Source organism: Aethalodelphis obliquidens, unplaced genomic scaffold, assembly GCF_003676395.1.
Source record: "Aethalodelphis obliquidens isolate GAN/ISIS:26980383/991018 unplaced genomic scaffold, ASM367639v1 scaffold4, whole genome shotgun sequence".
NCBI classification, from domain to species: Eukaryota; Metazoa; Chordata; class Mammalia; order Artiodactyla; family Delphinidae; genus Aethalodelphis; species Aethalodelphis obliquidens.
Genome location: NW_020837948.1, coordinates 69798526 through 69818917, shown reverse-complemented (window position 1 = coordinate 69818917; position 20392 = coordinate 69798526). Strand labels below are relative to the sequence as shown.

Below are 20392 nucleotides of genomic sequence, written 5' to 3'. Positions count from 1 at the left end.
CTGCTTTTGGGTCCTAGAAGTTCTCCACCTCTCTTACTGACAGTTAAGGGACGGCTTCCCTCACCTACTGCTTTGTATGAGTCTAAGTTCTCTGTCCCCAACAGAGCCCAGCTAAATCAAACCAAACAGTCTACCACCTAACAGGTCATCAGGGCATGCAGAACCCAAAGCTGCTACCATGATGATGTCAACTCATTAGAGTCAGGATGAGCTCTGATGTCAGACCGACCTGGATTCAAATATCAGTCCTCCACTTACCACCTACAGTACTTTGGGTAAGTTATCTAATTTCTCCAACTCTGAGTTTCCTTAAAATTTAACATTCATGGACTCATTCAATCATCTTTTATGGCTAACTGCGTGCAAGTCCCTGGACTTAATTTTTCTCACCACCTGTGAGGCAGACTATACTGAGATCCTCTAAGGAGTTCAATATCTGGTCTATATATAACAATTTTTTGACAAACATCTACTCTAGTGAGCTAAGTTTCTGAAATTTCTTAAATCTTGGAGAGTTACCCTTACAGTCATAACAAGAAACACCATGACAGACAAACATAAAGACTCAGGCAAAATTCTCCCGTTAGGAATACTGAAGACACTTGCCTCATAACACATATACACAGAAAAGAGTACTATGAAAAAATTGTACGTTATCATCGCTTTCTTGAGTTCAAAGGGCTTTCGATTCTCCATGAGCTTTGGTCCCAGGGATGTGACAAAATAGACATAGAGTCCCAGGATGACAGTTTGTGGCAGAGGCGAGGACATGAGAAGCCAGTCTTCAACTCTTGGATCTAAGAGAAAAACAAGGTGTAAGTGCACATCCATTTAGCGAAGAGATAACTGACAGTAACCAGCATTTAAGTGAGCACCTAGATCCTAACGCTGACGGTGGACTATTTGGTCAGTGATCACTGCTATTTTTAGGATGTGCCAAGGGAAATCACCAGGGATTGTGATGGAGCTCGAAACAGTGAGGCTCAAAGGGCAAAAGGAGGTAGTGGTTACCAGAACCCAGGAGAGAGCCATATGGAGGAGCCCCTCTGGTGAGGAGCTGTGACCTTCAGTTGAGGGATTCAGCCAGCACGGCAATCCTGCAAATAAGGGGCCAGGGAAATCAATACCCCAGCCTCACCCTCCTCCCTCTCTCTCCAGTCGCCGAACTCAACCAGAAACCAGAGGGCAGGGGAGCAAGCCCATGGATGTAGTTCATCCTGGTCATTCTACCAGGGGTACACAGTTGAATCTGAAGAACAGAAGATACCCAGCAAACTTTTTTGTTTGTTTGTTTTTTGTGTGTGTTTTTTTTTGCGATACGTGGGCCTCTCACTGTTGTGGCCTCTCCCGTTGCAGAGCACAGGCTCTGGACGGGCAGGCTTAGCGGCCATGGCTCACGGGCCCAGCTGCTCCGCGGCATGTGGGAGCTTCCCGGACCGGGGCACGAACCCGTGTCCCCTGCATCGGCAGGCGGACTCTCAACCACTGCGCCACCAGGGAAGCCCCCAGCAAACTTTTATCATCTGTCTATAACCACCAGTAACATGTTAGAGTTTCTCCATCCAGACATGCTTTTATATATATAAATATGTTTGGTTTTGCTTTTCCTTAACTTTCTTCTTTCCCCAAGGAAACTGGGGGAAAGTTTTCTGTATACTGTATCATACAATTGAAAGGGGATTTAGCATCATTTAAGTATCTAAAATGTGGGTTCTAGGTGTCCAAAATGTGGGCTAATCAATCTGATATTTTAAACAAAAACAAACAAAAAAGTACTAGCCTCACAACCATGTAAAAAAGAAATTCACGTGGTCCCTGCTAGTTCCAGGCCATGAGAATTAGATCAATTAAAACTTGCAACTCAAGATGAAATGTGATTAATTCTATAATCTTAAGTAGTTCGGGTATAATTTTACTAAATTGCCTCATGAAGCCAGAATATTGTAAAGGAAAATATGTATGGACAAGTTTCTAAATACATCTGACTCAAAATTGAGTCTTGACTAACCTTAGGTTGCTAAGTACCATCATTCTTGTTAATTGGGAAAAAGGGTGGGGGGAATACAGCCTTTGCCCACTGAAACTGCTAATGATGTGGCCAATTACCAAAAAAACGTTGCATATCCCTTCAAGTCTGACTTCCTACCCAATGCAAAAATTTCTTCAATAGACTCCACACCTGATGACTCACTTGGCCTCAATTTTATTGCTGGAAAGTTCACATTTGATACTCAGATATACCAGGGCATGGCTGTAGCTATTAAAGGTGATTTATTCTATACTCAAATGTGCTTCCCTCAAAAATACTGACAGATGCTCTATCTCGAAATAATACATAAGCCAAAAGTCAGCTCTAGGAGGGACCCCAAGATATTTAGGAATTTAATGTACGATAAAGAAAGCCTCATAAGCAAGCAGGAAGGGAGAGACGATTCAGTAAATAGGAAAACTGACTACCTGGGAGAAAAATGAGTTTGTGCCTTACCTTGTATCCTATCCAAGCATGTCCCAAACTATGCAATATAAGAAAGCTATTTAAAGTCTTTCCACAAAAAGTGGGGAAAGGCTACTAGAAATGCTAGGTTAAACAAACAAGTGCCTTTCTGCATGATTTCTTAGTGCTTCATGTTTGTTGTGAATTGCCAAGATGAGAATGGTGGTATGCAGCATTCCCCAAACTTACTTGGCCATGTAGCCCTGTTTTTTTGTAGAATACTATTTAACACCTTGTGGAACTAACATTCTGTGGAGCACCGTTTAGGAAAGATAGCCCTTTGCCAAAATAAATTTATAAATGACGGATTTTTTCCATCAGTGGGTAATCCAAACCTTAAATATATGAACATCATAAACCATATTAATAGGTCAAGTTTTTATCTCCAATGAAATAAAGACTTAAAACCAATACTAAAAGAAGGCTTCTGGAAGAATGTTAACATTATCACCTTCAGATGGGGACAATATGGGTGATTTTTATTTTTTCCTTTTTCTTTATAAGGAATTTTAAATGTTTCTGTTATTAATGGACATCACGGGCATGATGGAAAACTAGTTTTTTGGGCTTTTGTTTTCGTCAGCAAAGGAATTCCTGAATCAGAAATATTTTATTGTACTCTTTCATTAGCTCAGTGGTGGCAGGGGAGGGGGGAAGGGGTGGTACGTGGGTATCAAATGACATCATATTTCTGTTCTGCTGCTGGTAGCAGTAGGAGAAACAAAAAGCCAGGAAATGCATGCTGGGCTGGCTCATTTTATTTAAAAATGATTTAAATAAATCATTTTTCCTGTAATTTAACATTTTAAGCACACACCTTTTTTTAAGAATCCTGAGTGTGACTTTCCAGTTCTACAGATTTTTAAAAAAATCTTATCTTTTAGGAAAAGCTAGCTAATTTAATTTCATATTATTTTCAAAGCAAATAACACAACAAAACACCAAGCTTTTTCATCCTATTTCAGTCTGCGCTCTGATCCTGGCTCTCACATAACTGACTTGTTATGTGACCTGAGGCCACCGACTTAACTTCTCCGTGCTTAGTTTCCTCATCTGTGAATTGGGCATAAAACAGCAGGTAGCTCAGAGAGGATTTAGTGAGTTATTTTGAGTAAAGAGCCTGGCACAACCTCAAATTGCTCAGTAAGCACGGCTACTATTATTTCAGCAGATCTCAGTTTTGTCAGCACAGCAGAATCACCTCTGGAATATTTATAAACCAGATAGCAAAAAAAAAAAAAAAAAAGACTCGGCATGGGTCCCAGGCATCTGTATGTTGAAAAAAGCTGCCAAGGTGACCGTGATGAACCATCAACGTTATAAACCAGGGCTTCAGTGCTTCCTTCACCTACACTGAGGTCCTCAGTACTCCTCACTAGGTGCTCTGCAATAATCTTTTATGTGATTTCCCTGCCTCCTGACCCAATCTGCTATGTCTTGTCTCTATACAACTGCCAAATTCACTTTCTAGAAGTAAAGCTTTGCTCAGATTATTCCTCTGCTTAAATTAGCTCTCCCTGCTGAGCGAATAAAATTCAAAGTCCTAATATGTCCACGACTTTGATGACTGCTCACTGTTCCTGCCTTCTCTCTTGGCAACAGTGATACCTTTCTGAATAGGGAGCCCACTTCTATGTGAGGCAGGAGGTTCCCAGTGATGAGACGTCTACAAGCCAGGTGTGGCTGGTGACTCCATAAGGGGGTTGTAGAGGGGGCTGCTCAACAATGTTTAAAGTTAATTCTGCCTCAGTCTGTGATCCCACAAATTACAAAAGGATCAGGGGTCAAGTGAGCTCTGTTTTCCCTAGAGAGGGAGGGAGAGTTTCATGTACCTTGTATTTAGCATCGGAGTTGGGCTTAAGTGTTATGAGCAGAACCAAGATAAAGGCAGAGGATGGGAGGGCAGGCTGTCTGAGAGCCCATGACCCAGTGATTACCAGAGTTCTGACTTATTACTAGCCCGATAATGCTTTTCTAAGAGCGTTCTAAAGAGAGTACAGGAGAGTACAAGGGCCACATACATAGAATATTAATGAACTTTTCCACCAACTACTTTTAAGAGTGTGTTCACTTCTTAAGTAGCATGTACTAGCTCAAAGAGTACACCCTTTTAAAGGTATAAGCACCAATAAGATGAAGAAGCTGGAAGGAAAAGCAAACATGTACCTCTCATACTTTGTGAAGTACTAAAGGTTCAGAGTGGCAGCAAATCTTACTCAGACATTGTCTTCTTGCAAAAAAATCACAACTATGTCTGAAAAGTCATCATCATTATTATCCAAATGCAAGGAAAGTTGCTTTTCAAACATTAAAAATGTTATAGGGCTTCCCTGGTGGCGCAGTGGTTTAGAGTCCACCTGCCGATGCAGGAGACACGGGTTCGGGCCCCGGTCCGGGAAGATCCCACATGCCGCGGAGCGGCTGGGCCCGTGAGCTATGGCTGCTGAGCCTGCCTATCAGGAGCCTGTGCTCCGCCATGGGAGAGGCCACAACACTGAGAGGCCTGTGTACCACACACACACACACACAAAAATGTTATAGCACTGTTTCAAGGTTTGACATGTCATATCTAAGAATCACAATAAACCCTCTTATGGCTTAAGTATTAATTAAACTGTTTTTAAATTCTGTAGCTGTGGAATTTTCCACATGAAATAACTATGCATGACCCCCACTTCTCTAGCAATCAGAAAACCAATGAATATCATTAAGTTTTCCAAAGTCTACTCAGGATTAGGGCCAAAGCCAAGAATACGCTTGAAATTCTTGGCACTTGATCATGGGCTCAGACCTTCAGAGGGTAGGCAAAGTAAAACTGGACTAAGATGGCCAGAAATGATTCCTAATGGCTCTCAGAGATCGATACCACACTAAGCAGAAGCAAAAAAACCTCTCCAGTTACACGCGATAGTGTTCTCATAAAGTTATAAATCTCAACACAAAACATTTTAACCCTTCTGGATTTTGACAGGAAAAGAAAATGTGGAGAAACTTTTTAAAAAAATGATATGCTATATCAAAAGTGTTTGAAGATGGAAATGCTCTATCAGTCATCAACCACCACCACCGGTTGTGTAGGGATATTTCCCAAACAACAGAGCATTTTCATGCGTATTGTCTGGTAGCTGGTGGATACCATTCTCATCTCTGTTTTGCTAACAAAGAAACTGAAACCCACAGACAATAAATACTTTGTTCAAGATCACCTAGCTGGTTCACAGTAGTGTCAGAACTTAAATCTAGGTCTTCTCACTACACACCCCTACCCTTCCTCTTCTCTCAAGACTTTAAATTAGCTTAGCTTCAGATAGGTACCATCACCTGCCTCTTTCTCTCCTCCTCCCTGCACTGTTTGCAACACTGCTTCCAGGGTTCTCCTTGCCTCTCCCTAACCACCTCCACCCCTTTGTCGTTCCTTTTTCTGACCTAATATTACTGGGCTTTCCAATGTAAGTATTCCTAATAAAAATAAAGTGTTGACCCATGAATAAAAGTGGAAGTGGAATTCAGAAGTAGTTCATCTTAAAACATTTTATACTTCTAGCACTATATAGATACTCATCATCGTCTGAGTTAGGATATGAATTACCTGAATCTCTTGGATTCCTGCAATTGGGATAGTTAATAGCAAGAGTTGGATAGTAAGGGATCTATTCTTCCAAACAGGTCTATTTTAAAAAATGTACCCAAATCTACTTGGTTTTCAAGGTTAAATCGTGAGAGTTCAGGTAGCAAGTTACACCTCTACTTTGAAAAGAAATTAAAATATTCATATTTTTTAAAATAAATAAATAAAAATAAAAACCATTAGAAAACAAAAAAATTAGTTTTTAAATTACTGAATTTATGAGAACTACTGTAAACCTTCAGAGAAAGATGACCTCTAAAGAAACCTACAATTCTCTGCACCATAATAAGTTGAAAAACTAAGAGAAAAAATGAGAAAATATAAAAATTCCCTTAACTCTCCATTCACCAGAGTGAAGCTTCTTTATTTATGGGATCTCTTTCAGGTCCTTGGCATTCTTCAGGGGCAAAACTGTTAGGACCTTTTTCAGTGAAATAAGATTAGTCTTCAGTAGTCTACTGAGAAAGACAGCAATCATGAAACAGTGTATCTTTCCTGAAATCAGTGTAAATTGGAATATAATTTCAATTGTGGTAGGTATCAAGAGGTGACACTTTTCCCCCTGGATCTGGTGAACATGTGATTTCTAATTGATGGGTAAGAACTAATCTGAAGTGGTGATGGTGGTGAATATGTGGAAAGTAATTCAAATGTGAAATGTCAGAATACTAATCCTAATCAGGAAACATAGGTTCTAATCTTTTCTGCTAACAACTGACCATGACGTTGGGAAGGTCACATCTCTGGGCCTCAGTTCCTCCAACTCTAACATGAGGAGGTAGCTTTCATGATACCTAAGTCCATCTCAGCTCTAAAATGTGCTGATTCCTGTCTATTTTAAAAAAAAAAAATTACCTTTGTTATATTATTAACACATTTCGTAGTAGTTATAAAAGCAACATACATTTGTGTGGTTTAAAAACATCTAGGCAGACATAGATAAGGAAATAGAAATTACCCATAATCCTACCACACAGAGATAACTGCTAACCCTCACAAAAAAAAATACATGTGGTGTTTTATAAGCTGCTTTCATTTAATGTATTTTAAACTTCTTCCTATGGCATTAAATGTTCTTCAACAACATTGATTTTTACTTTTCTAATGGGCAAGGGGAGAATTACTCTGGTCCTTCTAGAATTACTCAGGGGTTACCCTAGGAAACGCTCCCCATCCTTTCTGATACGCCCCTGGGGGCTGCGGCCCTTCCCACTCAAGAGTCATCCTGGACAGAGCCACTGTTGGCAGTAACTGTTATTTCCCTTAGGAGCATTAGGGCAGAATCAAGCCTAAGAGCCCTGTGCCTCCAAAATCACTTCTAATGGCTACTGAGTTGGAATGCACCATCATTTATTAACCAGTTCCCTTCCTTGGATATTAAAGCTCTCTTCACTATTATAAACATCGTAATGAACATCATCTGCGTACCTCTATCTTTGTACATATCTTCAGTGAAATCTTTGACACTTCATTAACTAGTAATAAAAATCAATATGTGGGGTGTCAGTGAGGGAGTGTTAAGTTGCAAAGTCTCTCGTTCTGTTTCAATGAAATCCTGTTAAATATGGGAATCTGACAGGAAAAAGAAGGATGAGCCATAGTTAAGAAATTTGGTTACTTACCTGCATCTTTGATCCAATTACCATAAAGACGCACGGTTCTCGATGTAAGATCACTGAAGGCCATTTTCCACAGGATTTACTCGCCCTTACAATGGGTTCTTCAGTCAAACAAAAAAGAGATGTGTTTATGATCTATGGATGCAAATAAAGCCAAGTTTCTACTAATACAATATTAAAAATGTTAAAAATTTAATAGGACTAACTGGCAAAACAACAAACTTACTGAGGGTAAATGCATTAGTGAACCACATTAAACCCTGATGCAGTTGCAAACATTTAAGACTTTTCATCATAAGGACAATGCTTAATTCACTCAAAAAGCTGATGTTCTATGTACGAGATGCAAAAGGAGTAAGTGATTCTAAGAACTGTCATAGGAGCATCTATCTCCCTTTACGGAAACAATATAGGTCAGGAATGGGCTGTACCTCCCATGGCAATGTTGAAGTAAAAACCCAGAAGAAAGTCAAGATGACAAACTTTCAGAAAAGATACTCTGATCCAGACTTTTTTTTTTTTTTTTTTTTTTTTGCGGTACGCGGACCTCTCACTGTTGCGTCCTCTCCCGTTGCGGAGCACAGGCTCCGAACGCGCAGGCTCAGCGGCCACGGCTCACGGGCCCAGCTGCTCAGCGGCATGTGGGATCTTCCCGGACCGGGGCACGGGCCCGCGTCCCCTGCATCGGCAGGCGGACTCTCAACCACTGCGCCACCAGGGAAGACCTGATCCAGACTTCTAGCTGACCTTCAGGAGTAAGAAGATCTTCTATATTCAAGTGTTTATAATTTAATTGAAATAGAGGTAGAGAGAGGGAGGAAAAGATCTACAAGAGCCAAAGAGAAGTTGCCTAGTTTATCTGGACTGATGACAAAAACAGCTGGAAAAAGAAGTCTTTTGAAAAAGAAGGCCAATGAGGGAAAACTAGCTCTATCATGTATTAAAAGATATTCTAAATATTCAGTAATTAAAACAGTGTGACACTAGCACATGAAGAGGCAAACCAATGGAATAGAACAGAACATCCAGAAACACACCAAAAACTTTGGGGGTTTTAATACCATATTTCATAAATTCTAAGATGTACACTTTCCCAAATTTTAACGTCTCTGAAAACAGCACACACCTTACAAAGGAATGGTGCATCATAAAATGAATAGTAGGTTTGATTTCAAGTCATATGGTGGGAAGATGAAAAGTTCTAGAGATAGCTGGTGGTGACGGTTGCACAAAAATGCAAATATACTTAATGCCATTGAACTTTACACTTAAAAATGGTTAAAATGTTAAATTTTACATTATGTATATTTTACCACAATAAAAAATAAACCCTCTAGGTCTGCAACAGAAATATTCAGACTTTATTCTAGCATTCTAAGATAAAGACATTTTAGAATATACATATATAAAGTATATATGTATTTTTTAAAGACATATCGTATATGATAAAGGTGACAACTCAAACCAGTAGGCACTGAATTACCAGCAATTACTGAGTAAATGGTATTGTACAACTAGATAGTCAACTGCAAAAAACAGGTTGGATCCAAAAATTATACTAAAAACCAAGATAAACTCCAATATATCAAAGATTTAAGTAAAAATTTCAAAGAACCATGAAAGTACTAGATGACAACAGGGAGAACACTTTTATAACCTTGGAGTAGAAAAACTCTTTTTTAACTTTGACTTAAAATCCATAAGACATAAGAGGAGACTAACAAATTTAACCATATGAAAATCAAGAAGAAGAAAGGAAAAAAACCAAATGACAAACAGAAAAAAATATATATGTTCAATTTAAAATACAGACAAGTGCTACTCTCCCCCATATATTAAGAGTTCCTAGAAACTGATGAGAAAAAGACCTATAAGCCAAGAAAAAAATGGGCAAATTTCACAGAAAAGGAAATACAAATGGCTCTTAAACATACGAAAAGTTGCTTAACTTTAACCATAGTAAGAAATATACGGGGCTTCCCTGGTGGCGCAGTGGTTGAGAATCCACCTGCCAATGCAGGGGACACGGGTTCGAGCCCTGGGCCCATGCGCCACAACTACTGAGCCTGCGCTCTACAGCCCGTGAGCCACAACTACTGAGCCTGCGTGCTGCAACTACTGAAGCCTATGTGCCTAGAGCCCATGCTCTGCAACAGGAGAAGCCACCGCAATGAGAAGCCCGGGCACCACAACAAAGAGAAGCCCCCGCTCGCCACAACTAGAGAAAACCCGCGTGCAGCAACAGACTCAACGCAGCCAAAATTACAATTAATTAATTAATTAATTTTTTAAAAAGTTTTAAAAAAAGAAATCTACAATATTTTATTGCATTGGATGGACTAAAGTCCAAAAATTTTTATCAATCAGATGGGCCAAAATCCAAAAATGTGTTCACTCTGTTGGAAGGACTGTGGGAAACTCATACCTTGTTGGTGGGAGTGCAAATTAGTATAACCCTTGGTGCAATTTGGCATTATCAGTAAAAAAATTATAAACGCATATTTTTAAGCCAGCAATCCTATTTCTAGAAACTTCTCCTATAGAGATATATGCACATATGCTCAATGACATATATTCAAGCTTAATCATTGCATCAGTCAGTAAGAGCAAAAGACTGGAAACAAGCCAAATGTCTATTAAAAATGGACTGATTGGTTAATGATGATATGTCTAACACCAGGAAATACCATGCCATTGTAAATAAGAATGAGGAAGCTTTCTGTGTGCTAACATGGAAAAATATCCAAGATAAATGTCTATGTGAAAAAAGCAAAGGAAGGGACAGAATTTTTATATATATATATAAATTTATTTTATTTATTTATTAATTTTGGCTGTGTTGGGTCTTCGTTGCTGCCCACAGGATTTCTCTAGTTGCGGCGAGCGGGGGCTACTCTTCATTGCAGTGCGCAGGCTTCTCATTGCAGTGGCTTCTCTTGTTGCAGAGCACGGGCTCTAGGTGCGCAGGCTTCAGTAGTTGTGGCTTGCGGGCTCTAGAGTGCAGGCTCAGTAGTTGTGGCACACAGGCTTAGTTGCTCCGCGGCATGTGGGATCTTCCTGGACCAGGGCTCGAACCTGTGTCCCCTGCATTGGCAGGTGGATTCTTAACCACTGAGCCACCAGGGAAGCCCAGGACAGAATTTTTAAATGACTACCTTTTATACAGAAAAGGTAGAAAGGAATAAGAATATAAATTTCCATTTATATATGTTATCATACAAGGAACTCTGAAAAGATATCCATGGGGAAGGGATCGGGGTACAAACTGGGCCGAAAGGATGGGAGGAAGAGCTTATACTGTTTGGGTCTTGACTCATGTGACTATATTACCTATACAAAAATAAAGAGTTAAAGTATTTTAAATAAACAAACAAAAAAGAATGGAATCAGCTGCACTTTTGCTGGGACATCGTTGCTTGAACACCCATACACACTTGCACATAAACACAAAAGAGGGATTTTAATCTTAATGCCTCAAGGATCTGTCCACTCCAGAGGACCTCTCCCAGTCCAGGGTGGTATCTCAGCATGGCCTCTGATCTGATACATCCAGTGTCCTCAAGCTGAGTTCAGACTCAAATTAGCTACGGTGATGCCAGGAACTTGCCAGAGTCAGCCTGGATTCTGGTTTTCCTGTAGATGATTTCTGTAGTGAAGGTGTGATATGCGGGTAGGAGCAGAAGCTCTGGGATCGCAGAGACCTTGGTTTGAATCCCACCACTGACGAGCTGTGTGACCCTGGGCAAAATTAAAGTTCAATTTCCTTATCTGTAAAATGGCAATTCTACAACCTACCAAGATAAAATAAACTCACAGAGTTGTCTGGAAGACTCTTATGAGATAACATATATGTCTAAAGTTTAGAGCACAGAATCTGATAAAGAATGAATATTCAATCAGAGTCAGACATTATCATTTGTAGAGATAAGTTGTACCAATTTAAATGGAAAACATCCAGCCAAACTCAGTTGAGTGGCAGTATATGGGACAAATCTAGAGAAAAGTCTACTACTTTCATTATAAGAGCTGGTATGTCACAAATTATAAATGATTCTTCCCTTGATGTTTTCCAGTGGTTTTGGTAGGAGTGCTTTAGACCACGATAAAAGCTACTTTCCAGCTCACCTTAACTGCTGATGTAACAGACCTCGAGCCATTATTCTCATAATTAAACTACCAAAATAATGCTGTTTAAATTATTCAGAATCAGAGTGAAAGATTCTACTTTATAGGGCATATGGTGGGCTTACATTTCAAAGTATTAAACTGGTTTCTGTGGAAGCCCTGCCTCCTCTTTTCCCCCCACTCATTCCACATAGGCCATTTTCCTCTCTCCAGCCCTCACTAAAGCACGAAGCCTCAAAGAAACCACAGTCTAATGCAGTTCAGTAATATTCACAGGCAGCAAAGAGAGCTGGCTTTTCTAATCCAGAAGACTATACAAGACTGAGATGGAGGAAGAGGGAGAAGGTTGTCAGAGGAATAACTCACATCGGGGGGGCGGGGAGAGAGGGGAGGGAGAGACAGAAGTAGATGCCCTTCAAGCAGGTGAAAGGGCGGACTGGAGAGGCAGGAAAGGGATCTGTTGTCTCAAGCTTACTGGAGTGGAACTCTGTCACGGATCCTTTCCTCGTAAATAACCTGCCATCCAACAGTCCTTAACCCTTGTGGGCCCACCAGAAGAGAACGAGCCTGCATGATTGTGTAGGGATGGGGCATGAAAAGAAACCTGATCCATTTAGCTTGTTGGAACTAAACAAACTGCTGAGAATTTCCTTATAAGCTGGGACAGTGATGGACCGGATGCCAATATTACATTATAGGGACTAGACTAGAAAACTGTTGATAAATGAATTGGGGGCAACCTGAGTTGTCCTATAAATTCAGTGCTACCCCCGGGCTAGAGCCAGGCATATCTCCCCAGTCCCAACCCAGACCTCCCCCCTCAACAGGGACCCTTGATTGCTAGGCAATGGTACATAGATATGGGGAGAAACTTATTCTATGTGGTGAAGGTACAGAGATATCTTCTAGCTGACAGCAGAACTAGGACCTTAATAACTGATTTTAAATACTCAATGACATAAAATTTCAGATCTGGAGATGCCAGAATAGTCAGGGCTCCATGAATGTGAAGCAGAGACTTAAAACTCAAAAACAGTAGACAAATTACCAAACCTTCACTATGGGTGGAAGAGACAGGCAGGTGCTACAGGGGAAGAGAAAAAGGCTCCCTGCCAGAGCTCAGCCCATTTCCAAAGGCGTCAAATGTATGTGGCAGGATTAGAGTAAACAGGAGCTCACTGACGGGGAACTGGTGCTGCTATTTCATTGACCAGCACCTGCAACTAACCCATGAATTCCACTCCTTGTTTTGGACAGTATCACATGGCAACTGGACCACTTGGTAAAGAAGGGACTTAGGGACTTCCCTGGTGGCACAGTGGTTAAGAATCCACCTGCCAATGCAGGAGAAACGGGTTCGAGCCCTGGTCCTGGAAGATCCCACATGCTGCGGAGCAACTAAGCCCGTGTGCCACAACTAGTGAACCTGTGCTCTAGAGCCCGCGAGCCACAACTACTGAAGTTCACGCACCTAGAGCCTGTGCTCCGCAACAAGAGAAGCCACCACAATGAGAAGCCCACTCACTGCAACGAAGAGTAGCTCCGGCTTGCCACAACTAGAGAAAGCCCGCGTGCAGCAACTGAAGACCCAATGCAGCCAAAAATAAATAAACTAATTAATTTTTTTAAAAAAAGGGACTTAATCTGCCCAGACTAGCTTCTTTAGACCTATATTAAAGATGTCAAGTTGAGAAATGTGCCTGACACCTACAGCTTACCTGGAAACTCTTCAAAGCCACATAGATGCTAACACCAGGACAGAGTGAGCTTGAGGAATCTGATCACTTTGAGATCTATCTCAACAGGACTCACAAGGCAGCACTCAGCTGGGAGGACTTCTTGCTGGAATTTACTCAGATGGGGACATGACCTTAGGGTTGCCTGTGGTGGGAAGGACCTGGCAGGAGTCCAGAAATCAAAAACCATGGCCAACCATTTACAGGTGAACCCTCATGTAAAAAGATTTGTCCAAACCCTGCAAACTACGCTGGGACATTCTCCCTGAGGGAAAGGAGGATAGAGGCAGCGTATGGCTTTCCTAGGGCATGCCTATCACTCCAGAGCAGGGCCCTATGATTTTCCCTTTCTCTTTGATGTTTGGGAGGTTCTGGGCTCCCCACTGATCTCTGCTTTTTAAATCAGACATCAGGGACAAAGCTGCAAGAACACTTCTGGCTAGCCCCAGATGCTGCTCAGGGACACATAAACTGAAATGAGCTAAGGCAGGTACCAGCAGAGGGATGGAGGTCTGTAATAGAAATAGGGCAGCAGGGTAAGAACAAAACAGCTGACCTGCCTAAGTCTGGGGGAAGGGGATCAGAAACTTTTAAGTGTATTAAAATGTGAGCAATGACTAAAAGGGATCATTTGTTTGTTTAAACCAGGGTTTTTCAACCTCATCTTTCTCCACATTTTGGCCAAACAATGCTTAGTCGTGGGGAGCTGCCCTGAGCAGTGCAGGATTCTCAGCATGAACCCTGGCCTCCACCCACCAGACACCAGGAACACCCCTTCCCCAGCTGAGACAACCAAAAAGGTGTCCAGAAATTGGTGAATGTCCCCTGGGGGGCAAAGTCATCCCTAGTTGAGAAGCACTGGTTTAAAGTAAACTACCAACATTTTTTCATCTAAATAAAAGTAGTTTGCTTCAGGGTAATCACTTTGGCAATTATATATTTATTTCAGTGATACTGTTGTTCAAAGCAGTTTTTGAGCTTTTCTTTACAAATCAACATCAGAGTTTTTCAGAATTTCATTTAATTGGCTTTAAGGAAGAAAAATCTTTGTCTACTGCTTCTAAAAATCAAGCTCATAACTAATCATAAGAGTGGTTTTGAAGGTAAACGGATCAAGCTGAGCTACATATTGATAAGTGGGGGTGGGAATGGGGGAAGTGGAGGTGGGATTATCATAATTTACTAAGATTTTCAACTTACGGTTTGTGAATTGCAAAGGAACAAATCCAGAAATGTTTAGGGCTATGGCAATATTACTGGAATAAATGTAAAGTAGCCTGAGGTAACTATGTGGGAAGTGTACTTGCCAGCATATTATCCTAAATCCTTTTTCCCTTTGTCATTTATTATGAACGCAAATTAAAGAAAGTAAATCTAGAACATGAACAGACTCGGTGAAAAATTATTTCGTACAGATTTTCAATTTTATTAATTACTATATACATGTGTGTACTGCAATTATACGTACACACACACACACACACACACACACACAGCAGAAGCAAAAAACATGTCATGTTCCTTACACTTACCATACAGGATTTTGTGTTTTATTTTAATGCTTCACATACATATATGAACTTGTGTTTCTCTGGTATTTCCTTTATCAGCTAGGTTAATGCAAATCACCTTGGGAATGAAACACAACATAGAAGGCAAAAACCCAGAAAGTTTAATCCTAGATTCTGAGTTACAAAAGCTTAGGTACTTAGCCATACAGAAGAACTCAAGGGCATAGACAAGAGATCTAGGAGGAAACCTCTGAGGTTTCCATTCCTCCTAGCACAGAAGAGCATGCTTCAGGCTTGGGAAGGGAGAAAGTCAGAGGGAAAGCAATTAGTGCAGATCTCAGAGAAAAGGGCAATAAGCCCTGGTGAGGTGCCAAGTAGTATTAGGGAAACAGAGGAGAAGGGGTCAGGCTCTGCTGCCTGGGTAGAGCGGGAACAGGTGGCTGATGGGGCCTTAGGCATCCATAGAGAGTTACTCTTGCTCCAGCATGGTGCAAGGGCAGCAGAAAGTCTTCTGAGTACACTCAATAGATGTGGAAGTATTGCAGAAGAGCTGTAAAATATGAAGGAATCATGTAGCTTAGCAACAACACAGACCTGTATGGACTAGTGGTCAAAGACCTGATAGGACCCTGGACATCTCAGGGGATGGCAGTGGGGACAGAGGCCATGGAAACTAAAGGACCCCTCCTTCTAACTTATACATAAGCTTTTTCTAACTTGCTGAGAGGTGATGGAGAGAGGGGTGGTCACATTTAGAGTTGACCGAAATAGGTTCCTACCATGCCCAAAGAATAAAGAAAGCTTTATTAAAATTAAAAATTAAGCTATAACAAAATAAAATTTTGTTCTTATATGCTGACTTTGTCAAGGGAGGTTTGAAACCATTTACTTTATGTATGGGATCAGGTCAGTACAAATTTCCTCTCTTCTATACCCCTAATACAAGTGGCTGTCAGACCTGGTTGATTGTCATAATTACCTAGAGAGAGATTTGGATTCAGTTAGTATGTCTGGGGAGACTTTGATGATGGGCCAGGTTTGGGAACTTCTTAATACTGCATAAACCATTCTCTGACATGACAACACCCACAATATGAGGAATAGGCATGATTCGTGACAAGGGGTTCCAAATGAATGTCACTAGGATATGATAAGGTATCTGGGTCAAGAAGGGCAGGAACAGGAGGTGCAATCAATATTGGAAAAGATTTCTCTGGTGATTCAAAATAATTTCAACAGATGTGAAATCTGGGAGATCTTTGAGTCAGCATACACACCCAGAATGTAGGGAAACTAAACTCCTATTTCAAGGGTGAAATAAGCTTGAAGTTCTCAAGCATTTGTGAAAAGAGAAAATTACTGCTACATTTGAGGTCTTAGGAAGTTACAGAAAATTAGAATATAAGCCTTGTCTTTTAGGCAAACAAAACTGATCAACTCAAACATCAAATAAAGATACTAAACGCCTAACTTTCTGTTTTTCAAATGGGAATGTTATAGTATCAGGGATGATGTTTTCATTTGCAAATAACAGAACACAACTCAAATGGCTTAAGCAGTAAGAGGATGTGTTATCTCATAGAAAAAGGAGTCCAAAGGTAGGAAAATTTCTTCTGAAATTTCTGTTTTGTCATTTTTGTGGAAAAAGATGGTGACAGGCATTCCAAAATATCACATTCTCATACACCTTCTTCCAGCGTAGTAAAAGGGTCTTTTCTTTGTGTCTCTTTTTAGGAGGTTTAAAACCTTTCCCAATGCTCCCAGAGGCCCCTAAAACACCTCCTCCCAGGATTGTATCAAGTGCCCATATTCAAACCAAGCACTGAAAAAGGATTGGGCCTGCAGTGGTTTCTACAGGGTAATTGGTATTGTGCTGGCTCCCACCCCGCACGTGTGGGAAAGCACATGGCTTCAGGGAGGAAGCAGGAGCCTGAAAAAGGCAGAAGGCTGATTAACCCACGAGGAGGAAAGGGAGGTTAGCTTTGAGAAGCAATGTTTGCTTAAATTGTGACTTCAGGTGATTACTCTGGAGTGATAGTTCAGATATGAACGAAGGTCTGACAGGGAACCCACCCATCTAAGTGCTCTCTGCTCACCCTGGTGATGTGTGTTCAGGATAGACTAATCTTGATTGTTTTGTTTGTTTAAACAAAACATGATTAATAAGTTAAGCATGTTTTGCAACACCATATAAGACTTTCTAGTGACCTTTACATGTCTGATATTTGGAATTACCTTGTGCCACAGCCTCTTTGATGATACAGATAATATGTTATAAGTCCATAAACACAGACAGCATAGAGTTGGACTCACACTTGTAATTGTTATTACCACTTCCACAAACTTAATGTTGTTCTCACTGGTATACAGCATGTTTAAGTAAAATGGGTGTTTCCCACTCCCAATAACAATGACATAGGAGTTACATATTAACACTCTCTCCGTATGAATAGACTCAGATCTGCCCTTCAATCAGGTTTAAGAGCTCTACTTTCCATGTCAAGCAGGACCTCAAAACAAATATCCTTACCATCCCCTCCTTTCCTTACAATTCTATTATTTCATCTTGATTTTCACATCTTCACTTTCCCTTGAAAGAGGGACCTATTAAAATTAGATGCCTCCGGATAACATAACACTGTATATGCATGACCCACCAGACTGGTTTACATTACACATATATATATATATTTATGCACACACACACATTATATACATTATTATATACATTAGATTACATTCCTGCTTTGGCTCTGAAACATAATCCTGACTCATGAGTATGTACGAGGCAGACAGACTTTAGTTTAGATATTCATTTAACAACCTCAACATGTTAATATGACAACTTGTTAGAAATGAAAGCATCCTAGAAACCAATGATATTAGCAAAAGGCCCCACTAGGAAATACAATTCATGTAAAACCTTTAGCAAAATGCTAAACGCACTATTTATTGTGCTTACTATTACTCTTATGAAAACAGAGGGCTTCCCAGGCTAAGCAGAGTAATCAGTGTCTTTGCCGCATCTCAGGTCCCAGGACAGCAGTCTGTAATTGGAGAGGCAAGGCCAACTCAGAGAAGAGTCAGAGAACATTTAGGGTAAATAAAGGACCTGCTCAAATCACCAGCAGCTGTAAACTCAGTGCTAGGCAGTAGGGAATAGGAAGATGAAAATAGGGCCCTGCCCTCAGGCAGCCTCAACATGTGGGAGAATTCTAGAAAATTCGACAAATCTGAGAAGAGAAAAGCATCTGAAAAACTGTACAAATTAGATGCCTCTGGAAACTATAACACTATATATATATGAACCACTAGACTAATAGACTAAAGAGACCACCAGGACCAATAGGACTCATTTTTCTGTTAGAAGAAGTGATAAGTACCTCAAGGGCAGTTTAATTCCTATTTGTAATCTAAGTCCTAGTACAATTCCTTGAGTAAAATGGGTAGGTGCTCAATAAATATCTGCTGAATTAATTTTGAAGTATAAACTCAGAAAAACAAGGCAAGGCAAGGGGGCCAGACCAAATACTCCATCCCTTAGGTCTTCTTCTCTACTTTGTTTCAAATGAATGAGATACCCCTCTTGTTCATTTTCTCTTCAAACAAAAAGTATTTTTTGAGCATCTGTTGTTGTGCAAGGAAGTGCTGAACAGGATACTTTTAAAATATGGTTCCTGAATTCCAACAACCTTCAGTTTGGAAGGAAAAATAAACACCTAAACAGATACCCAAAATGCAAAGCAGAATGCAGAGTCACGTGAACAGTTCACACAGACAACTACAGCCTCTCGGAATGAAGGTTCACATCTGGGACATGTGACCCAGAAGAAATGCATAATGGAGGAGAGCATATGAGCTGAACCTTGAGTATAATATTTCAATAGGCAAAAATGTGTGCACCTGGGACAGAGGAGAGGCGCACATCACAAGCAGAGGGACCTCCAGGGGAAAGTTCTTTCATTTGCTTATTCAACCAATATTCTTAAGTATCTGTTATAGGTCAAGCACTGCTTTAGGTGCCAGTGATATAGTAGGAAACAAAATCAAAACCTTGCCTTCACAAAATTATAGAAAATCTCCAACTGCATTTCCAGAATGTTTGTTAGTCTGTTTTGATAATGCACAGAGTGAAAGAGGGGAACAATAGAAAGGTCAACACAGGAAAGGTAGATTCCAGGGTTGGTACTTGACTGTGGACGACCCAAAAGCCAAGCAAAAGAATTTTTTAGACTTAACTCTGTTGACAAAGTAAGAGTCATTACAGGTTTCTCAACTGAGAAATATCTTAATCAAAGTGGTGCTTGAAAAGATTATCTGGGTAGCAGAGTCCAGGGCTGGGTGACTGAGGGTGTGGTTTGGAAGCAGGGAGAAAGACAATGCAGCGATTGCATTCTGTTGGGAAGAATCCAGCATAAGCATTGCTTCCTCTGAGATGCCACCCCTGATTCAATCAGTCGGGCTGAGGTGTACCACTAAGGTGTTCTCATAACAATTCATCTCATCTATGATAACACTTATTGCACAGTATTGAAAATGCCTGTTTATTAATTCTTATCTTTTCGCTCATCAAGAGGAAGAGATTAGGCCTAATTATCCTTGTGTTCCCAAGCGCCTAGACCACTGCCTGGCATGTAGCAGAAAATATTTGTGGCATGAAGTGAACAATCAAGTGTTACGGGTTGAACTGTGACCCTGAAAATTCATATGTTGAAATCCTAACCTCCAATACTCAGATGTGACCTTATTTGGAAATAGGGTCTTTGTAGAGGTAATCAAGTTAAAACGATATCATTAGGGTGGGCCCTAACCCAATATGACTGATGTCCTTATAAAAAGGGGAAATTTGGACATAGACGTGCATATAAGAACCTAATATGAACATGAAGGTGACCATCTACCAATGAAGGAGAAAGGCCTGGAACAGACCCTTCTGTCACAACCTCAGCAGGGACTGACCCTGCCAACCCATTGCTTTTGAATTTCTAGGCTTCAGAATTGTGCGACAATAAATTTCTGTTATTTAAACCACCCAGTTTGTGGAACTTTGTTACAGCAGCACTAGCAAACTAACACAGTAAGTGAAAATGTTCAGCCAACTTGGAGAAACACCCAGAATCAGAGCTCAGGATTAAGGTCATCATTAACTATAAATAAAGAGCGCTGATAACATGGGAGCAGAATACATTTCTGTGATAAATAATGCAGGAGGAAACACGGCAAAGGGCACCTTCTCAGTGAACACCATGTTTATAAAACAGAAAGAGAAGCCATGGAAA

General features: G+C 40.6%; 1 protein-coding gene across 3 annotated transcripts in view; it reads right to left on the bottom strand.

The window, feature by feature from the left end:
* Window positions 1–20392, bottom strand: part of ELOVL7 (ELOVL fatty acid elongase 7) — a 72292-nt gene that overhangs the window by 16367 nt on the left and 35533 nt on the right. For 2 of the 3 annotated variants that reach the window (XM_027101055.1, XM_027101056.1), the window contains exons 2-3: window positions 7745–7842; window positions 607–797 (exon numbers count right to left, since the gene is read on the bottom strand). In XM_027101055.1, the coding sequence (XP_026956856.1) occupies window positions 607–797; window positions 7745–7808 (255 nt within the window). In that variant the 5' untranslated portion in view covers window positions 7809–7842. Of the gene's footprint in view, window positions 1–606; window positions 798–7744; window positions 7843–20392 lie in introns of those variants that run through there. The other variant, XM_027101057.1, reaches the window with a different exon arrangement.